We start from the raw sequence: 17564 nt of genomic DNA on the forward strand, positions 1-17564 counted from the left end.
CTCCCCCCCCCCCCCCCGCCTCCTGTCCCTCTTGTTTTGCTAAAACCCCTCCCCGGCGCTGCCCTGCTGCCTGTCACGCAAGACTTGCCCGTCTCGGAAGCTCCACTATGCCCGGGAGCTCTTGTTCCAGCGAGGAGAACAGGGCTGTTTTTCAGCTTCAGGAATTTCGCCCACGCCTCCCACAGAGAGCACCGAACCGCTGCGGCCCTCTCTCCATGGCACCTCTTCAGAGCCAGAGGAGGAGGCCAGGCGGAGGGAGGGAGGAGGCTGGGCAGGCGGGGAATGCCTCCTCCAGACCCCCTTTGAGCATCTCGCCCTTCTCCACAGCGCTGTTGCAGTGTGCCACGGCTTGCAGCCTGAAAGAAGCGCCCCTGATGTGCTTGCGATGTTGAGAAAGGATGCCGGGGTGCAGCACCCACATCGCACACTGCAGAATTGTGCTCTGGGTATCTTAAGAGCACGCAGTCTAACATCCAGTTTCCAACAGGGGTCATCCAGAGGTATCTTGGAATTGTTGTAGATCACAAGCTGAATCTGAGCCAACAGTGCGATATGGCTGCAAGAAAGGCAAATGCTATTTTGGGATGCATTAATAGAAGTATAGCTTCCAAATCGCGTGAGGTCCTAGTTCTTCTCTATTCGGCCCTGGTTAGGCCTCATCTAGAGTATTGCGTCCAGTTCTGGGCTCCACACTTCAAGAAGGACGCAGACAAGCTGGAGCATGTTCAGAGGAGGGCAATGAGGATGATCAGGGGTCTGGAAACAAAGCCCTATGAAGAGAGACTGAAAGAACTGGGCATGTTTAGCCTGGAGAAGAGAAGATTGAGGGGAGACATGATAGCACTCTTCAGATACTTAAAAGGTTGTCACACAGAGGAAGGCCAGGATCTCTTCTCGATCCTCCCAGAGTGCAGGACACGGAATAACGGGCTCAAGTGACAGGAAGCCAGATTCTGGCTGGACATCAGGAAAAACTTCCTGACTGTTAGAGCAGTACGACAATGGAACCAGTTACCGAGAGAGGTTGTGGGCTCTCCCACACTAGAGGCCTTCAAGAGGCAGCTGGACAACCATCTGTCAGGGATGCTTTAGGGTGGATTCCTGCATTGAGCAGGGGGTTGGACTCGATGGCCTCGTAGGTCCCTTCCAACTCTGCTATTCTATGAATCTATGATCTGGGAAACCCTCCTCCAGCACTTGCCCCCAGCAGCTGATACTCCGTGGTCCACGGCCTCTCTGGCTGTCCTGACTAATAGCCATTGACCAACATCTCCCCGCTCCACCCAGCTCTTTCTCCATGAATTTGTCTAATCTCCCTTTAAAGCCATCGAAACCTGTGGCCATCACTGGATCTCGTGACAGTGAATTTCAGATGTTTCTTTATTTAGTGCCTGCTGTCATATTTTCACTCCAGGCAATGAGGCTTCAAACTGTGGTCAAGGTCCCTGGCTAAGCCTTAACTCCACACAGGAAGTTTTATTTAAAGACTCTACCAGCCTTTAATGTGGACTAGTTACCTGTAAGTACAGTTGGATTCAAACTTGGGAAGCTGAAGAGTGGTAAGGAAGGACCCATTGACCGGTCCTCTCTGGTTCCTCATCCTGGGCTCCTGATATTCATAAACCGGTTTTAAAGCAGTGAATGATCTTGGAATATCCAAGACTGGATCATTTAGTGTCTGCTTGTGGTTGATGAGTGCCAAAATGCTGGAGCTCCATGTGAGCTGATCTGAGCTTTCTAAACTAAGGGCCAGAAAGAAGTATAATCCATTTACACAGGGTAACCTGTCATTCATTTTATGTTTTTAGGCAGCTCAAATCCCAAATGCTGGAAGTACAAGCTTTTGAATTATACAGAACTCTTCCTCGGGCAAAGAAAAAAGTATCAAGCCGATGTTAGCCGCCTGCGTTGGTGTTGACTTGGGAAAACTTGAGTGCTCCTTAAAACAAAGGCATGAAAGCTGGGAGCTGTGCTGGTTAGATTACCATCCCTGCGGCTTTGTTTTAAGGACAGCCCAGAGAGAGAGAGAGAGACTGAGAGACTGAGCTCTCCAGGGAATTATCTCTCTCTCTTTCAGGGCAGATATGGTGCAGAAGTTTAACCCTTGCAGGCGCTTGTCTTTCATTATGGAACCAGGGTGTGGTGGCAGCTACCTGGAACGCTTGAATGATGGCTTTAATATACACGTAGGGGTAGACTTTTGTCATCCACGTGAATGATTGAGATTATGGAAATGAGTAAATGGGATATATTTAACTACGCTGGAGTAAAAGGGTGTGCTCTTGTTGATGTAGTCTAAATCCAGCCTGCTTCTAGGCAAATATGAATGCGGTAGAAGCAGCCACCCGTGTAATATTATGGCTGTGTGCTCTTAAATTCCAGCACCAAATCAGTACTTAAAGGCTAGTGTGAACACGGCCTAAGGCGCATTCCAAATGCAGGGTCTCCCTCCACACACCCTCTGACAAGCTTCTGATTGTGCAAAGTAGAATAGGTCCTAAAAGAACTGCTGTTGCTATTTTATAGGTTCACAATTTAGTAAGGTCTTGGAGGTCTACTTCGAAACCATTCGTTCTGCGTTTGGGAGGTGATTGAAGATACACTGCTCTATGCTTTAGTGAAAATACAGTGTGTGTGTGTGTGTGTGTGTGTGGTGTGTACTTCTGCCTTTGCAATCAAATTCAGGGCTCAGAATTAAATTCCACAAACGTAGCTGTTTTAGAGCATTGGTCTTCAACCGGTAGGCAGGGTCCCCAAAGTGGGTCGCGAGATCAGTTTCAATGGGTCATGGCAAAGCTATTGCGGCCATGTTGGGCAATTGTGAAATTGTGGAAGAGGGCCATAGAATCATAGAATAGCAGAGTTGGAAGGGGCCTACAAGGCCATCGAGTCCAACCCCCTGCTCAAGGCAGGAACCCACCCTAAAGCATCCCTGACAGAGGGTTGTCCAGCTGCCTCTTGAATGAATGAACAAGCAGGGATGAACATGCAGGACGTGGTGCAACAGCACCCTCCCTCCCATGTTCCCCAGCAACTGGTGCACTCAGGCTTACTGCCTCGAATACTGGAGACAGCACACAACCATCAGGGCTAGTAGCCATGGATAGCCTTTGCCTCCAGGAATTTATCCAACCCCCTTTTAAAACCATCCGAATTGGTGTCCATCACTACATCTTGTGGTAGTCAGTTCCATAATTTAACTATGCGCTGTGTGAAGAAGTCCCTCCTTTTATTTGTCCCGGATCTCCCAGCAATCTCCCTCGGTTTTTGAGAGAGGGAGAAAAATGTCTCCCTATCCATATATTTTGAGAGAAACCATGTTTGTATAAAACCTGCCATGTTTGATAAAAGTCAGATGTTTTGCCTTTGCCTTTAGCTAGTTTCAGCTGGCATGGCAATTTTTCTGCCATGACTGTTTGCCACAATTCCATATCCCATGATTTGCATGTTAGACGTTTTGCAGTTCTCCAACTTCTGTGCTCCAACTTGGACGGCTGGTTCTAGACAGTGGTGCTGGGCGGCAGGGGTTCTTGCTATGCCCTGTGACAGTTGTGCCGTGGGGCCCCACAGGGCTCCGTGTTATCCCCCGTGCTTTTTAATGTCTAAATGACACTGGTGGGGAAGGTTATATTATTATTATTATTTATTTATTTATATAGCACCATCAATGTACATGGTGCTGTACAGAGTAAAACAGTAAATAGCAAGACCCTGCCGCATAGGCTTACATTCTAATAAAATCATAATGAAACAATAAGGAGGGGAAGAGAATGCAAACAGGCACAGGGTAGGGTAAACAGGCACTGGGTAGGGTAAAACTAACAGTATAACAGGGATGTGGGCTGAGGTGTCACTGAGATGCGGTGACACACAGGTCTGCTTCTCCTTTCCATCTAATCTGTCTGGGTGAGTCGGGTTTATTCTCGACTGGAGGAAGGGTTCCGCTCCCCCTAAAGCAGAAGTGTTGAACCTTTTCAGCCTGAGGGCCGAATTCTAGAGGAACTCTCTGGGGCCGCCACCCAGTGGTAGGCCAAACGCCAAATGGGATGAGACCAAAATACAGAAATAGCAGCAGCCTTTTGTGTCTTAACACTCTTACTGCTAGTGTGTTTTAGAGTGTGTGTGTGTGGGGGGGCACCACTCTGTGGTCTGGGGAAAGGGGGCCCCCATGGGAAGGGGCCGTGGCCATGGCCACCTGGAGAAGCCAGATTTGGCCTGAGGGGATCTGCCCTAAAAGATGAGATGCCCAGTTGGGTGTGTGTGTGTGTGTGTGTGCGTGCTGTTGGACCTATTGTTGCCATTAGCTGCACGGCTGGCCTTAGTGGCTTGGGAGTGCTTTTTATCAGCTTAGGCCGATATACCAACTGTGACCCTGCCTGGACTCCGGGAACCTCCCGCTCTGCATGGGGCTGCCTTTGAAAAATGGTCTGGAAACTTCAGCTGCTCCCAAACAGGGTAATTCGATTGTTAACGGGGACCGGCCGATATGATGCCCCTTTTGCCAGTGCTCGTCCATCTTTGTTTCTGGTCCCATTCCAACCTTCTGGCTTTTAAAGCCCTAAAAGGCTTGGGAGCAGGTTACCTGAAGGAGCGTCTCGACCTCCTGGTTTTACCTACCCAGGCCTTAAGGTCATCATCCGACGCCTCTCTGCAGGTGCTCCTGCCCCACGAGGTGAGGGCAGGTGGCTACAAAAGACAAGGTCTTTTCAGTGCTGGCCCCCAGCTGTGGAATAACTGCAAGGGAGGCTCATCGTGGTCTTTTCAGCACCAGTGAAAACTGTATGTCTTTTTCCAGGTGTTTCAGGGATTGTAGCGCATAGGAATCAGCGTGATAAGTCTTGCATCTGTCCTGCATTGCTGTTGATGGAAGTGTATCCTGTATGTTCAGTACGTGAGGAATAAGAGACGTTTTCTGAATATTGCTTCAGATGGGAAGAAGTTTGCGTTGCACATGAACGCAGTTGCGCGCTATCGTGGCTGCATCCGCTGGCCTCTTTCTCCCAGCCCTTTCTCGGCCTTTCTGAACTAGTGCTGCCCAGCTGCTAATCTGTGAAAATAGAAATCCCCCCCCCCCCCACGCCGCCGCTGCCCCCTGCCAAGGCTGCAGCCTGAGCTGGGTTTCCTGCTGTCTAAAGATAGGTCTCCCTCCTGCCCCCCCACCCCAGCGCCAGCCGCCCACTTGGCCTCCTCGTCTGACTCTGTGCTTTTCACTGAGTCACTGGCAGCACCGGCTGACGCGGCTGTGTGTGTTTCTGTGTGCCTCAAGCGCAGATGGGAAAACAAACCGCCACTATGAACTATAAATAACTCTCGCCAGGAGGAAGAAAAATGAACTTTATTGCTGTCTGTCGAGGCGCTTATGGGCCTTAACCCTTTGTGCAGCAGGCGTGCAAGTCCGGAGCCGCCTCCCAAAGACACAGCCGGGGGTCGGCGCTCTGTTTAAGCTCTGCGAAATGGGTGACAGCACTAAGGGAGGGGGGTGGCCCTCTGGCCACGCGGAGCAGCTCTGCTTTGCTGACTAATCACAAGTGGGGCGTTTGGGTCCCAAGGCGTGGGCTCCTGAGGGGGCTTGAACTCCAGCACCCCACATTTCAGAAGGGGTGGGAAGGCCCTGGTTCCGTTTTGAGGCCTGTTCTCTTTCTCTGCATTCTTCTCCTTCTTGGGGGCCGTGATCAGGAAAGGGTATTTGTGTTCTGAGAAGTGTGATGGCAGTGTGTGTTTTTTTGTTTCTGTGGTGAGGCTAGGAAACTGAAAGGCGGTCTTCACACTGACGTTTCTTCTGCAGTTGAAGGTCGCACAACTGCATTTTAACCTTTTGGCTCAAAGTTGCTGTTGCGATCCTCCAAGTTGAAAGCAGCAGCAGCAGCAAGCGCTTGACGGGCGCGTGCATAGAATCATTGGTTTATCAAAACCAAACTGAAATGAGTTTCACACCTATTCCTAGTTCAGAGTCATCCAGTGAAACTCAACGGCAGGGGAAGCTGTATGGACAAAAAAGGGTCCTTTTTTTTCACACAGCAGAGAATTAAGGGTAGAATTTGCCACTAGAAGAAGATGCATTGATGGCCACTGGCTCAGAAGATTTCAAAAGGGGGTTAGCCAAATTTATGGAAGAGGAGAGAGAGTGAGAGTGAAGGTCTGTTGGGGTGTCACAGCCATGATGGATATAGGCTACCTGCAGATGCTGAGACAGCTGGTCTCTGGGTACCAGACACTGGGGAGCAACAGCAGGAGAAGACAGTTGGCCTTGCTTCTGGCTCGTGGGCTTTCCTGTTGGGGGAAGTGGCCGTCCACCTTGGATGGACCGTTAGACTGATCCACCAGAACTCCTCTTGTGATCTTAGATACCTGCCCTTTTTATACACATGTTAAAGGTGGCAGTCCCTCTGCGTCAGGGATGGGGAGCTTACGGCCCTCATAAATAATAATAATAATAAGCATCATCATCATCATCATCATCATCCAATCACAGAATAGCAGAGTTGGAAGGGACCTACAAGGCCATCGAGTCCAACCCCCTGCTCCATGCAGGAATCCACCCTAAAGCATCCCTGACAGATGGTTCCCCAGCAGCCTCTTGAAGGCCTCGAGTGTGGGAGAGCCCACAACCTCCCTAGGTCACTGGTTCCATTGTCGCACTGCTCTAATAGTCAGGACGTTTTTCCTGATGTCCAGCCGGAATCTGGCTTCCTGTCACTTGAGCCCGTTATTCCGTGTCCTGCACTCTGGGAGGATCGAGAAGAGATCCTGGCCCTCCTCTGGGTGACAACCTTTTAGCACAATTAGCAGATCTTTTGGGAGGAGGTGGAAGGGGCCATTGGCATATCTGCAAGATGTTTAGCCCCAGGCCCTTTCTGGGCAGCGTATGAAAAGTATTGCCACTGATCGTCGCAGTTCCTACAATGTCAGGCACAACGCAGTCTGCAAGCAACCACGGGCCAAGTAGCCAGCAAGCGGAAACTGAAGTTCGCTTCAGGCCGGCATATTCTTGCTGGTGTTGTAACTTTTCTGGGATTTTTGTTCTCTCCCCGCCCCTCCCTCCGCGACATAGGCACACTCCTAAAAGCGAGCAGGAGACGAGAGAGAATCCAAAATAGCCCCAGTCTCTCTGGCGCACGGTGGTAATCCTGTCCCCTCCCCGCCCCCGTGGCTGCCTCTGAGCTCTGGCGAGATGGGGTGGGGGCTATAATAAATAGACCGGCACAGGCCCTCTTGCTGCTGGCCGGGGTCATTCTTGGGGAGCCGTCCACTCAGCACAATGGGCCTTTGTGCATCTCCTCAGCTGCTTGGAATTGAGCGGTGCTGTCTGTGCAGGATTAGTCACCAGGCGAGCCGTAACCCAAACCTCAAAAGAGTTGGAGCCCGCTGGCGGCGGCATCCAGCCGGCACCCCAAATGCCCCAAACGGGGGGAGAGGAAACTGGAGCCTCTGGAATGCGCACGGCCCAACTGCGGCCACCGTTCATGCTCTCTTAGAGGCCATGTGGAACTGGAGCTGTGCATCAAAGGGCGACGGACCGGTCTCGCAAATGCTTTAAGGCGGGAGCCTGCGTTATTTTTATTCTATCCTGCCAGGGAAAAAAACCCTGCTGTTATTGCAGGTGGGAAGTGCGTAGATTCTGGACTTGGTTCCCTTCGGATGTGCCGGACGATCATTGCCAGCCTGTGGAGGGAACACCTTCCACCGGGGCATCCAACAGCGACAAACACCGAAATGTGAAAGAAGCCCAACGCTGCTTAGTTTATGTATTTACTAGATTTGTGTACCGCCCAGCTGTCAAATGTCCTCCGGACACATTACAACAATAATAAAACCAAACAACAGCAGCAAAGCAACAAAATACTAGTGCAACATTAAATATTAAAACCATTAAGGTGCCAGCAGTAGAATTAACAATCAAAGAGACTCTAATATTCACGGATGTACACGCTCTTTTAAACGATTTCCTTTCTACTTGGAAATTAACCAGTGGTCAGGGTAAATGGGTTCCCTGCACTCTTTTGACAGCTAAAAGGCTGATATTACAGCATTGGAAAGGTAAACACTCCCCTCCTATAAGGCAATGCGTTGAGGGCAGCACTTTCAATATTTGAACAGGTGGCATATAGACACCACCGAAGAGATACCTATTTAGATTTTTGGTTTGCTTTTGTCGAAGCCGATGTATCGTTGTTAGAAAGTTTTATGCATTTCATACAATCCATGTTTGATTTTTTTAAAAAACAAACAGAATAAATAAACGTAATTTTAAAAATAATTTTAATTGTTTTGGGTGCACCACATTCATAGAATCATAGAATAGTAGAGTTGGAAGGGGCCTCTAAGGCCATCGAGTCCAACCCCCTGCTCAGTGCAGGAATCTACCTTAAAGCATTCCTGACAGATGGCTGTCCAGCTGCCTCTTGAAGGCCTCTAGTGTGGGAGAGCCCACCACCTCCCTAGGTAACATTCCATTGTCGTACTGCTCTAACAGTCAGAAATTTTTTCCTGATGTCCAGCTGGAATCTGGCTTCCTTTAACTTGAGCCCATTATTCTGTTGGGCATTCCTGGGATGCTAGAGTTAATGTAAGAATTGGAAGACAATGGGTTGATTTGTATATTATGAAATTTAAATAAATAAAATAGCTTTAAAATGGCTATTTACCCCTTGAAAATCCCCTGAAGGGTCAGGGCGTGTGTGTGTGTGTGTGAGAGAGAGAGAGAGAGAGTGAGTGAGAGAGTGTGTGTGAGTGTGTGTGCGTGTGCGTGTGTGTCCACCTGTCTAAATATGACTGTTATGATGACTGACAATATTGTGCGGAGGGCAGGAGAAAGAAAAAGATGCTGGGATGAGAAGAAAGCTTGGATCTGCTTCCCTCATCCCAATGCCCTCCAGATTGTTGGGGCTGTGTGCTGGCCGTGGATAATGGGAGTTGTAGTCTGACATCTCCGGAGCGCATGACCTCGGGAAAGTCTCGTTCAGACGTTCCGCTCGGAGCCGAGTTTGAGGCTGCCGCTTCCGCTGGGCCGGGGTTGCTGACTCAGGGCTTGCCAGCTGCTGAATCACCTTCTCCACATCCTGCACCAAATCGCTCTCTGTCTTGGAAGTCCTTCTTCCTTCCAAATCCAGAGGCGGCTTGACTACAAAAGCAGCACTGTGTTTTCCCCATGGGTGGGAGGGGACGACGACGACAACCCTGAAGCAGCCTGGCTTTGGGTTTTGCGTCCCAGCTGCGCTCCGTTGCGACACGCCAGAGCGTGCTTCTGCCGGGGACCACGCAGCGGCCCAACCTTCTGGCCTGACCTGTCTCCGGTGGAAACGTGCCTTGTGCCGGGTCCTAGAGGGCTAGCACAGAGCAAGCATTGCGGTGGGGTGGAGCAGGGAGCAAGTAGCAACACAGTGGATATTTACACCCCTTCCTTCCCCCTCTCCCATTTATTGGAACCCGGAATTGCATGAGGCCCCCCCTCCCCCCCTCCCTGGTCCAATTTTGGCTCAGCACGAACGCTGGCAAATGAAAAGGCATTTAGTTGTAATGGAAGGCAAGGACTTTCCCCCCTTCCCTTCTTTCTTTCTTTCTTTCTTTCTTTCTTTCTTTCTTTCAAAACCAGTTGGCAAGAAAAGAAAAGGAAAAAAGGCAGCAGTAGCCTAGAGCTGCGTCTTGCTTGTCATCTAGTAACTTAAAGCAAGTCGCTGAATCCGGCCAGTCGCAGCTCGAGGTTTGAATCTTGCCTCACCCACACGCGCTTCGCTCCGGAGCGGCAGGCAACTGAAGCGGCCTGCCTCCAGACACTGCCCCCCACCCCACCCCGCTCATCCAGCCCAGGACCGTCTGTCTGTTCTGGGCTTCCCCAACCTGGTTCCCTCCAGTTGTGTTGGACTGTAACATCCATCATCCTCAGCCAGTATAAGATTTTGTTACATTAAGCGGAATATAAGTCTTCCAAATCATAGAATCATAGAATCGCAGAGTTGGAAGGGGCCTACAAGGCCATCGAGTCCAACCCCCTGTTCAATGCAGGAATCCACCCTAAAGCATCCCTGACAGAGGGTTGCCCAGCTGCCTCTTGAAGGCCTCTAGGGTGGGAGAGCCCACCACCTCCCTAGGTCATGGGTTCCATTGTCGTACTGCTCTAACAGTCAGGAAGTTTTTCCTGATGTCCAGCTGGAACCTGGCTTCCTTTAACTTGAGCCCGTTATTCCGTGTCCTGCACTCTGGGAGGATCGAGAAGAGATCCTGGCCCTCCTCTGTGTGACAACCTTTGAAGTATTTGAAGAGTGCTGTCATGTCTCCCCTCCATCTTCTCTTCTCCAGGCTAAACATGCCCAGTTCTTTCAGTCTCTCCTCATAAGGCTTTGTTTCCAGACCCCTGATCATCCTGGTTGTCCTCCTCTGAACCCCCTCCAGCTTGTCTGTGTCCTTCTTGAATTGTGGAGCCCAGAACTGGACGCAATACTCTAGATGAGGCCTAACCAGGGCCGAATAGAGAGGAACCAGTCCCTCACGTGATTTGGAAGCTATACTTCTTTCAATGCAGCCCAAAATAGCATTTACCTTTCTTGCAGCCATATCGCACTGTTGGCTCCTATTCAGCTTGTGATCTACAACAATTCCAAGATCCTCCAAGATAAGTGAGAGTAGGCCCGGTTGGGCCCTTGCCAAGGGGCCACACTCAACAGGGCCCCACTGACGGAAACCCCCTGGGCTTGATCCTCCCCTTTGCCGTGGCCAACTGCTTGTTCCCCTGGCTCTTGTTCCAGCCCAGGCAACGGTGGTGGTGGTGGTGAGGAAGAAGAACAGCCACTGGTGCCAGGGCCTCCTTGCTCCCTGGCGTTGGCTCTCTGTGTCCTGAGCAAGCAAGGGGCAGCGAGGAAGAGGAAGAGGAACAAGAGCAGCTGGTGACACCGGCATTGAGGAGAGAGACTCACTAAGGGAGAAGGTCTGTTGAGGGTGTCTTGCCGAGGGCCCTCAAAAACCTGCCCTGGGGACGGTGGTCTACTGTCATTGGCAGCCTGCTCTCCGGGGCCTGCTGGAGGTCCTGTTAGATAGAGCTGCCCTCATGAATGACCCCGGGGACCTTCTGAATGCCCAGAGGGTGCTCCGCCCCTGAGTTATGGCTGCTTCAGAGCATTAGAAGAGCCCTGATGCTGGATCAGACCGCGGGTCCATCTAGTCCAGCACTCTGTTCACACAGTGGGCCACCAGCCCTCGGCCAGGGATGAACAAGCAGGACATGGTGCAACAGCACCCTCCCGCCCATGTTCCCCAGCAAGTGGTGCACACAGGCTTATTGCCTCGAATACTGGAGATAGCACACAACCATCAAGGCTAGTAGCCATCGATAGCCATCTCGTAGATCGGTCTTGTAGCCTGGAGGGAGACCCTGGCCAGAGAGGGGGGTGCCTATGTCCCAACCCATGCTACGTGTTTGAGGGGAACCTGGGGCTAAACAGGCCTGCCGCTCTTCTGGCCAGACTCAACCCTGCCGCCCTCTGCATGTGCAAAACAGGAGTGGTGATAATACTGAACTACCTCGCAGGCTTGTTGTAAGGTTTAGGAAGTAATGTCTGTAAAGATTCACAGCGTGCTAAACATGCAAAGTTTTGTATTATACAAAATCCTGGCATCTCTGGGCAGTTCCCGGTGTCCGTCAATGGGGCGAGTGAAGTGCTCTTGACAGCTTTCTGGGTCTCTTCCCTTGGAGACTCACCGAGGCTTGGGCTGAGAGCACTTTTCAGAAAGCTCTTCAGAGTTTGCAGTTTGAGGGTTAGGATAGTACAGCTGTGCGGGCTATTTTTATTCAGTATATCGTTTTTTCTATCCTAATGGACATTGCTTTTCTTTGGTCTTCTGGGTCGAGTTGCTGTTGTGTTCTCCGAACCACTGAGATGCAGTGGATGATAGTCTCTTGGATTCAGGCGTAATCATCTCAGAGCCCCTCAGAGCCCCTCTGATAGATTGGGGGATGCTACCTGTCCCGTTTCCCCTCCCTTGCAAGAATTGGACTCCTTGCAAGCAACGTAGGGCAGATCATTCCTCCTAGAATATTTTGGATAATTTCCTCTTTCCTCCCAAATAATCTGCAAGGGAAACTCTAGAATAATCCTGGCTAATTCTGAGTGTTTTACGATACCAGCTTTAAGGACTGGATCCTTTCTCTGGTTAGTGATTTTGGCTCGATGTAATCCAGCTTTCTGGGGTGGGTGGGGAGAGGTCATGGGAGTTGTAAGGCTCCAGGTTGGGGAAGGCTTCAGGTTGGGGAAGGTGGGTGTCTCTTTTAATCTAATGCCCTCTTCCAAAAGATGGGACTAAGGGAGAATGCAGAGGCACAACAGGAAGCTGTGTGCAGAGCAGAGCAGAACATCTCTTCCACGGTCTGTGGGGTGAAGGCCAAGGGCCCCTGGCATTCCGTCTCTGAGGCAGGCTGCTTTGCTGATGGCTGATGCTCCAAATCCAAACCACAGTGGGTCATGAGCAGAGGGCGGGAGCCAACAGGGCACACTCCACGAAGACGGCTTTGGAACAGGGGCCTCCAGATGACTCGAGGAAGTGAGCCAAGCCACACCTTGCCGATAAACGCAGAAAGACACACACTCACACACAGCCCAGTATGAGCTGGGACTTGCAGGAAGCAGCCAGAGATTCCTTCCTGACCTCAAATGACTTTGGTTTCTGTAAGCATAGGGTGCTTAGTAAAATAAAATGCAAAGGTAAAATTAGATGTTGCTTAGCTATAAAATCCAGGAAGTAAATATAAGGGCTCAAGGCATATGAGACGGCCTCATAAAGAGTTTGTTTTAAACTGAAGGGTTTTATGTTTTCCTATGTTGTTGTATTTTATGGTTTCCAGTTTGTTTCGGGAACCGCCCAGAGAGTTTTGGGTGGTATAAAAATATACTTAATAGCAGGAGGGAGGGAAGGAGGGTTCTTCAGCTGGTCTGTTGAGCCCAGGGCCTTCTCCTTGGGGGTGTGGGGGGTTCTCCACGGCTCCCTGAAACCCCTTTTCACAGGAGACGTGGGGCTGGCTCCGTGTTCTGCCCCTGAGCCACAGCCCCCCTCCCTGTCTCTGACGCTGTAAAGAACATTTGTCTGGCGGGGCGGTTCTGGACGCTGGGTGTCCCGCTCTTCTTGCACGGGTTCTGTGTACAGATGCCAGCCCCTGCCCTGGCATCTGGTTACACTCACAACGACCCGGAGACGGACACACCCTCGTCCGTCCTCCCAGCCCTCCAGCGGCTGCGATGTGCTCACAAGCTTGCAAACAGTCCTGTGCCTGTTATTCATCTGCTTAGTAAGACATTTCATCTGTGTGTTACGTGTGTCAGGGCTGGCGTTTCCTTGTTCAAGAGAGGAACCAGGAATGATAAACCTTTTCTACGGTGCCCCCTCCCCCCGGATCTATTGTTGAGATCTGAGCACTGGGCTTCTCCCGTCTTCCATCGCCTGCTCTGTAACATCATGCATTTGTTTTGGCTTTGAACACGCTCCTGGGTGAACGGTCAGGTTTTCCCTTTTGAGGTCTTTAGGCAGGTTCATTAAAAAGAGGATTGCCTGTTCTGTTTGCTCTGTTTTTCATTCTCCAATGCAACCCCTGCTTCGGTAGGAGTCTGCTCCTTCACTGAGGTCACCTGCTCCTACCTGCTGAAGCTAGCTGGGTGGAGGCCGAGGATCAGGCAGCCTTCACTGTGGCACCTGGGCCTGCACCAGATCTGTGTCCCTGCTCTTTTAAGTTTTATGCGACAGGTGAAAGCATTGAGCAGGGGGGTTGGACTGGATGGCCTTAGAGGCCCCTTCCAACTCTACTAGTCTACGATTCTAGGGTCCCCAGCTTGCAGGCTGTGCACCCTTTTTATAGTCCAGATGTCTGGGGGAGCTGAGATAGAGAGTCTGTGCTCTGGCAGAGAGAGAGGTCAGGGTTACGAGGCCCTGTTTGCCTCTTACTTGCAAGGCCCTGAAGGAGGGCGACGGGCTCCCCATTCATAAGAACATCAGAAGGGCCCTGATGCAGAATCAGACCAAGGGTCCATCTAGTCCAGCACTCTGTTCACACAGTGGCCAGCCAGTCACTGGCCAGGGATGAACAAGCAGGACACGGTGCAACAGCACCATCCCACTCATATTCCCCAGCAACTGGTGCACGCAGGCTTATTTCCTCAAATACTGGAGTTCGCACACAACCATCAGGGCTAGTAGCCATGGATAGCCTTCGCCTCCAGGAATTTATCCAACCCCCTTTTAAAGCCATCCAGATTGGTGGCCATCACTACATCTTGTGGTAGTGAGTTCCATAATTTAACTATATGCTGGGTGAAGAAGTACTTCCTTTTATTTGGCCTGGATCTCACCAATCAGTTCCATGGGATGACCCCGGGGTCTAGTATTTTGAGAGAGGGAGAAAAATGTTTCGCTGTCCACATTCTCCACACCATGCATGATTTTGTACACCTCTACCACGTCTCCCCTCAGCCTCCTTTTTCCCCAAGCTAAACAATCCCAGTTGCTGTAACCTTCCCTCGTAGGGGAGATGCTCCAGCCCCTTAATCACTTTAGATGCTCCTTCCTGTCCTTTTCCCAGCTCCATAATATCCTCTTTTAGGTGTGGTGACCAGAACTGTACACAGTATTCTAAGTGTGGTCGCACCGTAGATTTGTATAAGGGCAGTACGATACGGGCCCTTTTATTCGCAATTTCGTCTCTTCTCCAGCTGAAATTGGCACAGGACGTGGCAGGGGCCTTGTCTGGCGTCCGCGGCTCCTGTGCAAACCTGCTCAGGATCTCTGCTGGGCCAGGCAGGGCCCGTCTCGTCCTTCCTTTGCCCGTGGGTGGTGCTGCTGGCCAGGGAGAGAGAGTGGGCATAAATTCGGGCACAGTCTCTCTGGCCTTCTCTTTCGGCTCTTAAGATGGTTTTTATTTCAGGGGGCTTTTTCCCCTCAAAGAGTTTGAGCCCATGGATGATTATTGTTTTGACTTCTTAGAATCATAGAATAGCAGAGTTGGAAGGTGCCTACAAGGCCATCAAGTCCAACCCCCTGCTCAATGCAGGAATCCACCCTAAAGCATCCCTGACAGAGGGTTGTCCAGCTGCCTCGTGAAGGCCTCTAGGGTGGGAGAGCCCACAACCTCCCTAGGTAACTGATTCCATTGTCATACTGCTCTAACAGTCAGGAAGTTTTTCCTGATGTCCAGCTGGAATCTGGCTTCCTTTAACTTGAGCCCGCTATTCCGTGTCCTGCACTCTGGGAGGATCGAGAAGAGATCCTGGCCCTCCTCTGTGTGACAACCTTTGAAGTATTTGAAGAGTGCTATCCTGTCTCCCCTCCATCTTCTCTTCTCCAGGCTAAACCTGCCCAGTTCTTTCAGTCTCTCTTCATAGGGCTTTGTTTCCAGACCCCTGATCATCCTGGTTGCCCTCCTCTGAGTGCTGTTGTGCTGTTTTATTGCTGTTATGGGTTCCTTCTGTTTGTTTTTAGTGTGTGTGTGTGTGTGTGTGTGTGTGTGTTTTACCTTGAATTTGCCTATAGCATAGAAATGCAGGTTGCAAATACTTAAATATACCAGATTTTCCAGGACTATGTATGTGGGTGGGTGTAGGGTGTCTGTGTATTTTATGCAGCTAGGGCTGGACATCAAGTCCTGGTGGATCCTCCCTCTCCAAGAGCAGCAGGTGATGTGGACAAACAGGTCACCGTCGTCGTTTCCACCCTTCCTTTCTTCCTCATTTATTTTTAGAACATTTTATAAGAGGGCAGCCAGGTGGAGCATCTACATGGTCACAGGCGCTCATTTTATGATTTGCAGCTTTTAAAACAGACGATCCTTTTGTACACCTTGCCAGCGTGTTTAGCGCCAGGGCCACGGGAGTAAACTGCACTTTTATTTCTGTAGCCATTGATGGCGGCATCATGATTTAAGAAAGTTTAAAATGCAAAACTGCACGTGCTCAGAGTCTTCCTTCCTTCCTTCCTTTTTTAAAATCAGGGTTAGTGAACAGTTTTTGTTTCTTCTGTTCTGAAACATGAGGAATGCAGAAGCAGTTGTATAGCTGGGCTGAATGAACCACTGGTTTGACTTTAATATAAGGCTGTAATTCTCTGGCTGTGTTGGACTACAGCTCCCATCACCCCCATTGGCCCTGTTGGCTGGGGATGATGGGATTCACAGTGCAACATGACTGGAAGGCACCAGGTCAGGGAAGGCCGCCTGTTCAGCTTTCTCGCTGCCTTGGTGGGGGCAGAGATGTCTTCCAGAGTGGCAGCCCCCGACAGCTGCAGCCTGATAAAATCTAGGGCAGCCTTCCCCAACCAGCTGGGGATGATGGGAGTTGCAATCCAGCACAACTGGAGGCTACCAGGTTGGGAAAGTCTTGCCTAGGAGGTTCCTTTCTACTGGATTTTGCTGCATGTGTTATGAAATGTCCATGATGATGCCCATTTCCAAAGTCCAGGTGATGAGTGAAGGTGTTTTAGCATCCGCCACTGTCATCCATACCTTCCTAACCCTGAGATGAAACCCCCAAAGGCAGAATTTAGCCCCAGCACTTCTCCTTTTAGTTACTGGGCCCCAAGGGGTATATTTGGTATATTTTGTGCTTCCACTGTTCTAAATCTTTCTTTCTCTCTCTCCCGCCCACCCCTTTCTTTTTATGGCCATAGATTCCAGAAGCACGTCCACACCTATCGGATTCTGCCAGACGAAGAGGACTTCCTGGCCGTGCAGGTGAGCTCCACGACTTCCACCGCCTCCTTTCCCGGCAAGGATTAGCCGATCCGTGCTTTTGCATGAATGCTGTGGGTTTCAGCAGGGCTTGTGGCTTGTGCATGGGGAGTTCTGGTGGTTTGTACCCAAAAGGTTGATGGTCCTGGGCAGAGGCTTCGCCATCCTTTCAGTCTCGGAGGGAGGGGGAAGTGAGTGGATGTTATTGGTGACCGAGGGGGCTTCTAACACCAACCCTGCAATTTTTTTTTTATTATTTATTTATTTATTTATTACATTTCTATACCGCCCAATAGCCGAATCTCTCTGGGCGGTTCACAGAGGGCTCCTCACTGTACCTCAGCAATGTGATCCTATGCATAATTTAGGGTGACTCTATGAAAAGGAGGACCGGGCTCCTGTATCTTTAACAGTTGCATAGAAAAGGTTATTTCAGCAGGTGTCATTTGTATGCATGCAGCCCCTGGTGAAATTCCCTCTTCATCACAACAGTTAAAGCTGCAGGAGCTATACTAGAGTCACCAGATTTAAAAGAGGGCAGGGCACCTGCAGCTTTAACTGGTGTGAGGAAGAGGAAATTTCACCAGGTTAGCTTCCCCATATATACAAATGACACCTGCTGAAATTCCCACTTCAATACAACTGTTAAAGGTACAGGAGCCTTGCCCTCCTCTTCATATGGTCACCCTAGCATAGTTACTCCAACCCGTTGTGTTCAATGGGCCTTGCGTCCTCGTAGTAGCCACAGATTTGGAAGGTAGGTTGTAATAGTGATGACAACTGGATCTTACGGAACATTTTTCTGATTGATCAGAGCATTTCACAGCCCACTTCAATAATAATAATAATAATAATAATAATAATAATA

The 17564-nt window shown here is 50.4% G+C and overlaps 1 protein-coding gene across 1 annotated transcript in view; it reads left to right on the top strand.

Annotated features, from left to right (window-relative positions):
* INPPL1 (inositol polyphosphate phosphatase like 1) overlaps positions 1-17564 on the top strand; it is a 94154-nt gene that overhangs the window by 21465 nt on the left and 55125 nt on the right. The window contains exon 2 of the mRNA XM_063127361.1: positions 16636-16699. Within this exon, the coding sequence (XP_062983431.1) occupies positions 16636-16699 (64 nt within the window). The remainder of the gene's footprint in view (positions 1-16635; positions 16700-17564) is intronic.

Source organism: Elgaria multicarinata, chromosome 5 (assembly GCF_023053635.1).
Source record: "Elgaria multicarinata webbii isolate HBS135686 ecotype San Diego chromosome 5, rElgMul1.1.pri, whole genome shotgun sequence".
Lineage (NCBI taxonomy): Eukaryota > Metazoa > Chordata > Lepidosauria > Squamata > Anguidae > Elgaria > Elgaria multicarinata.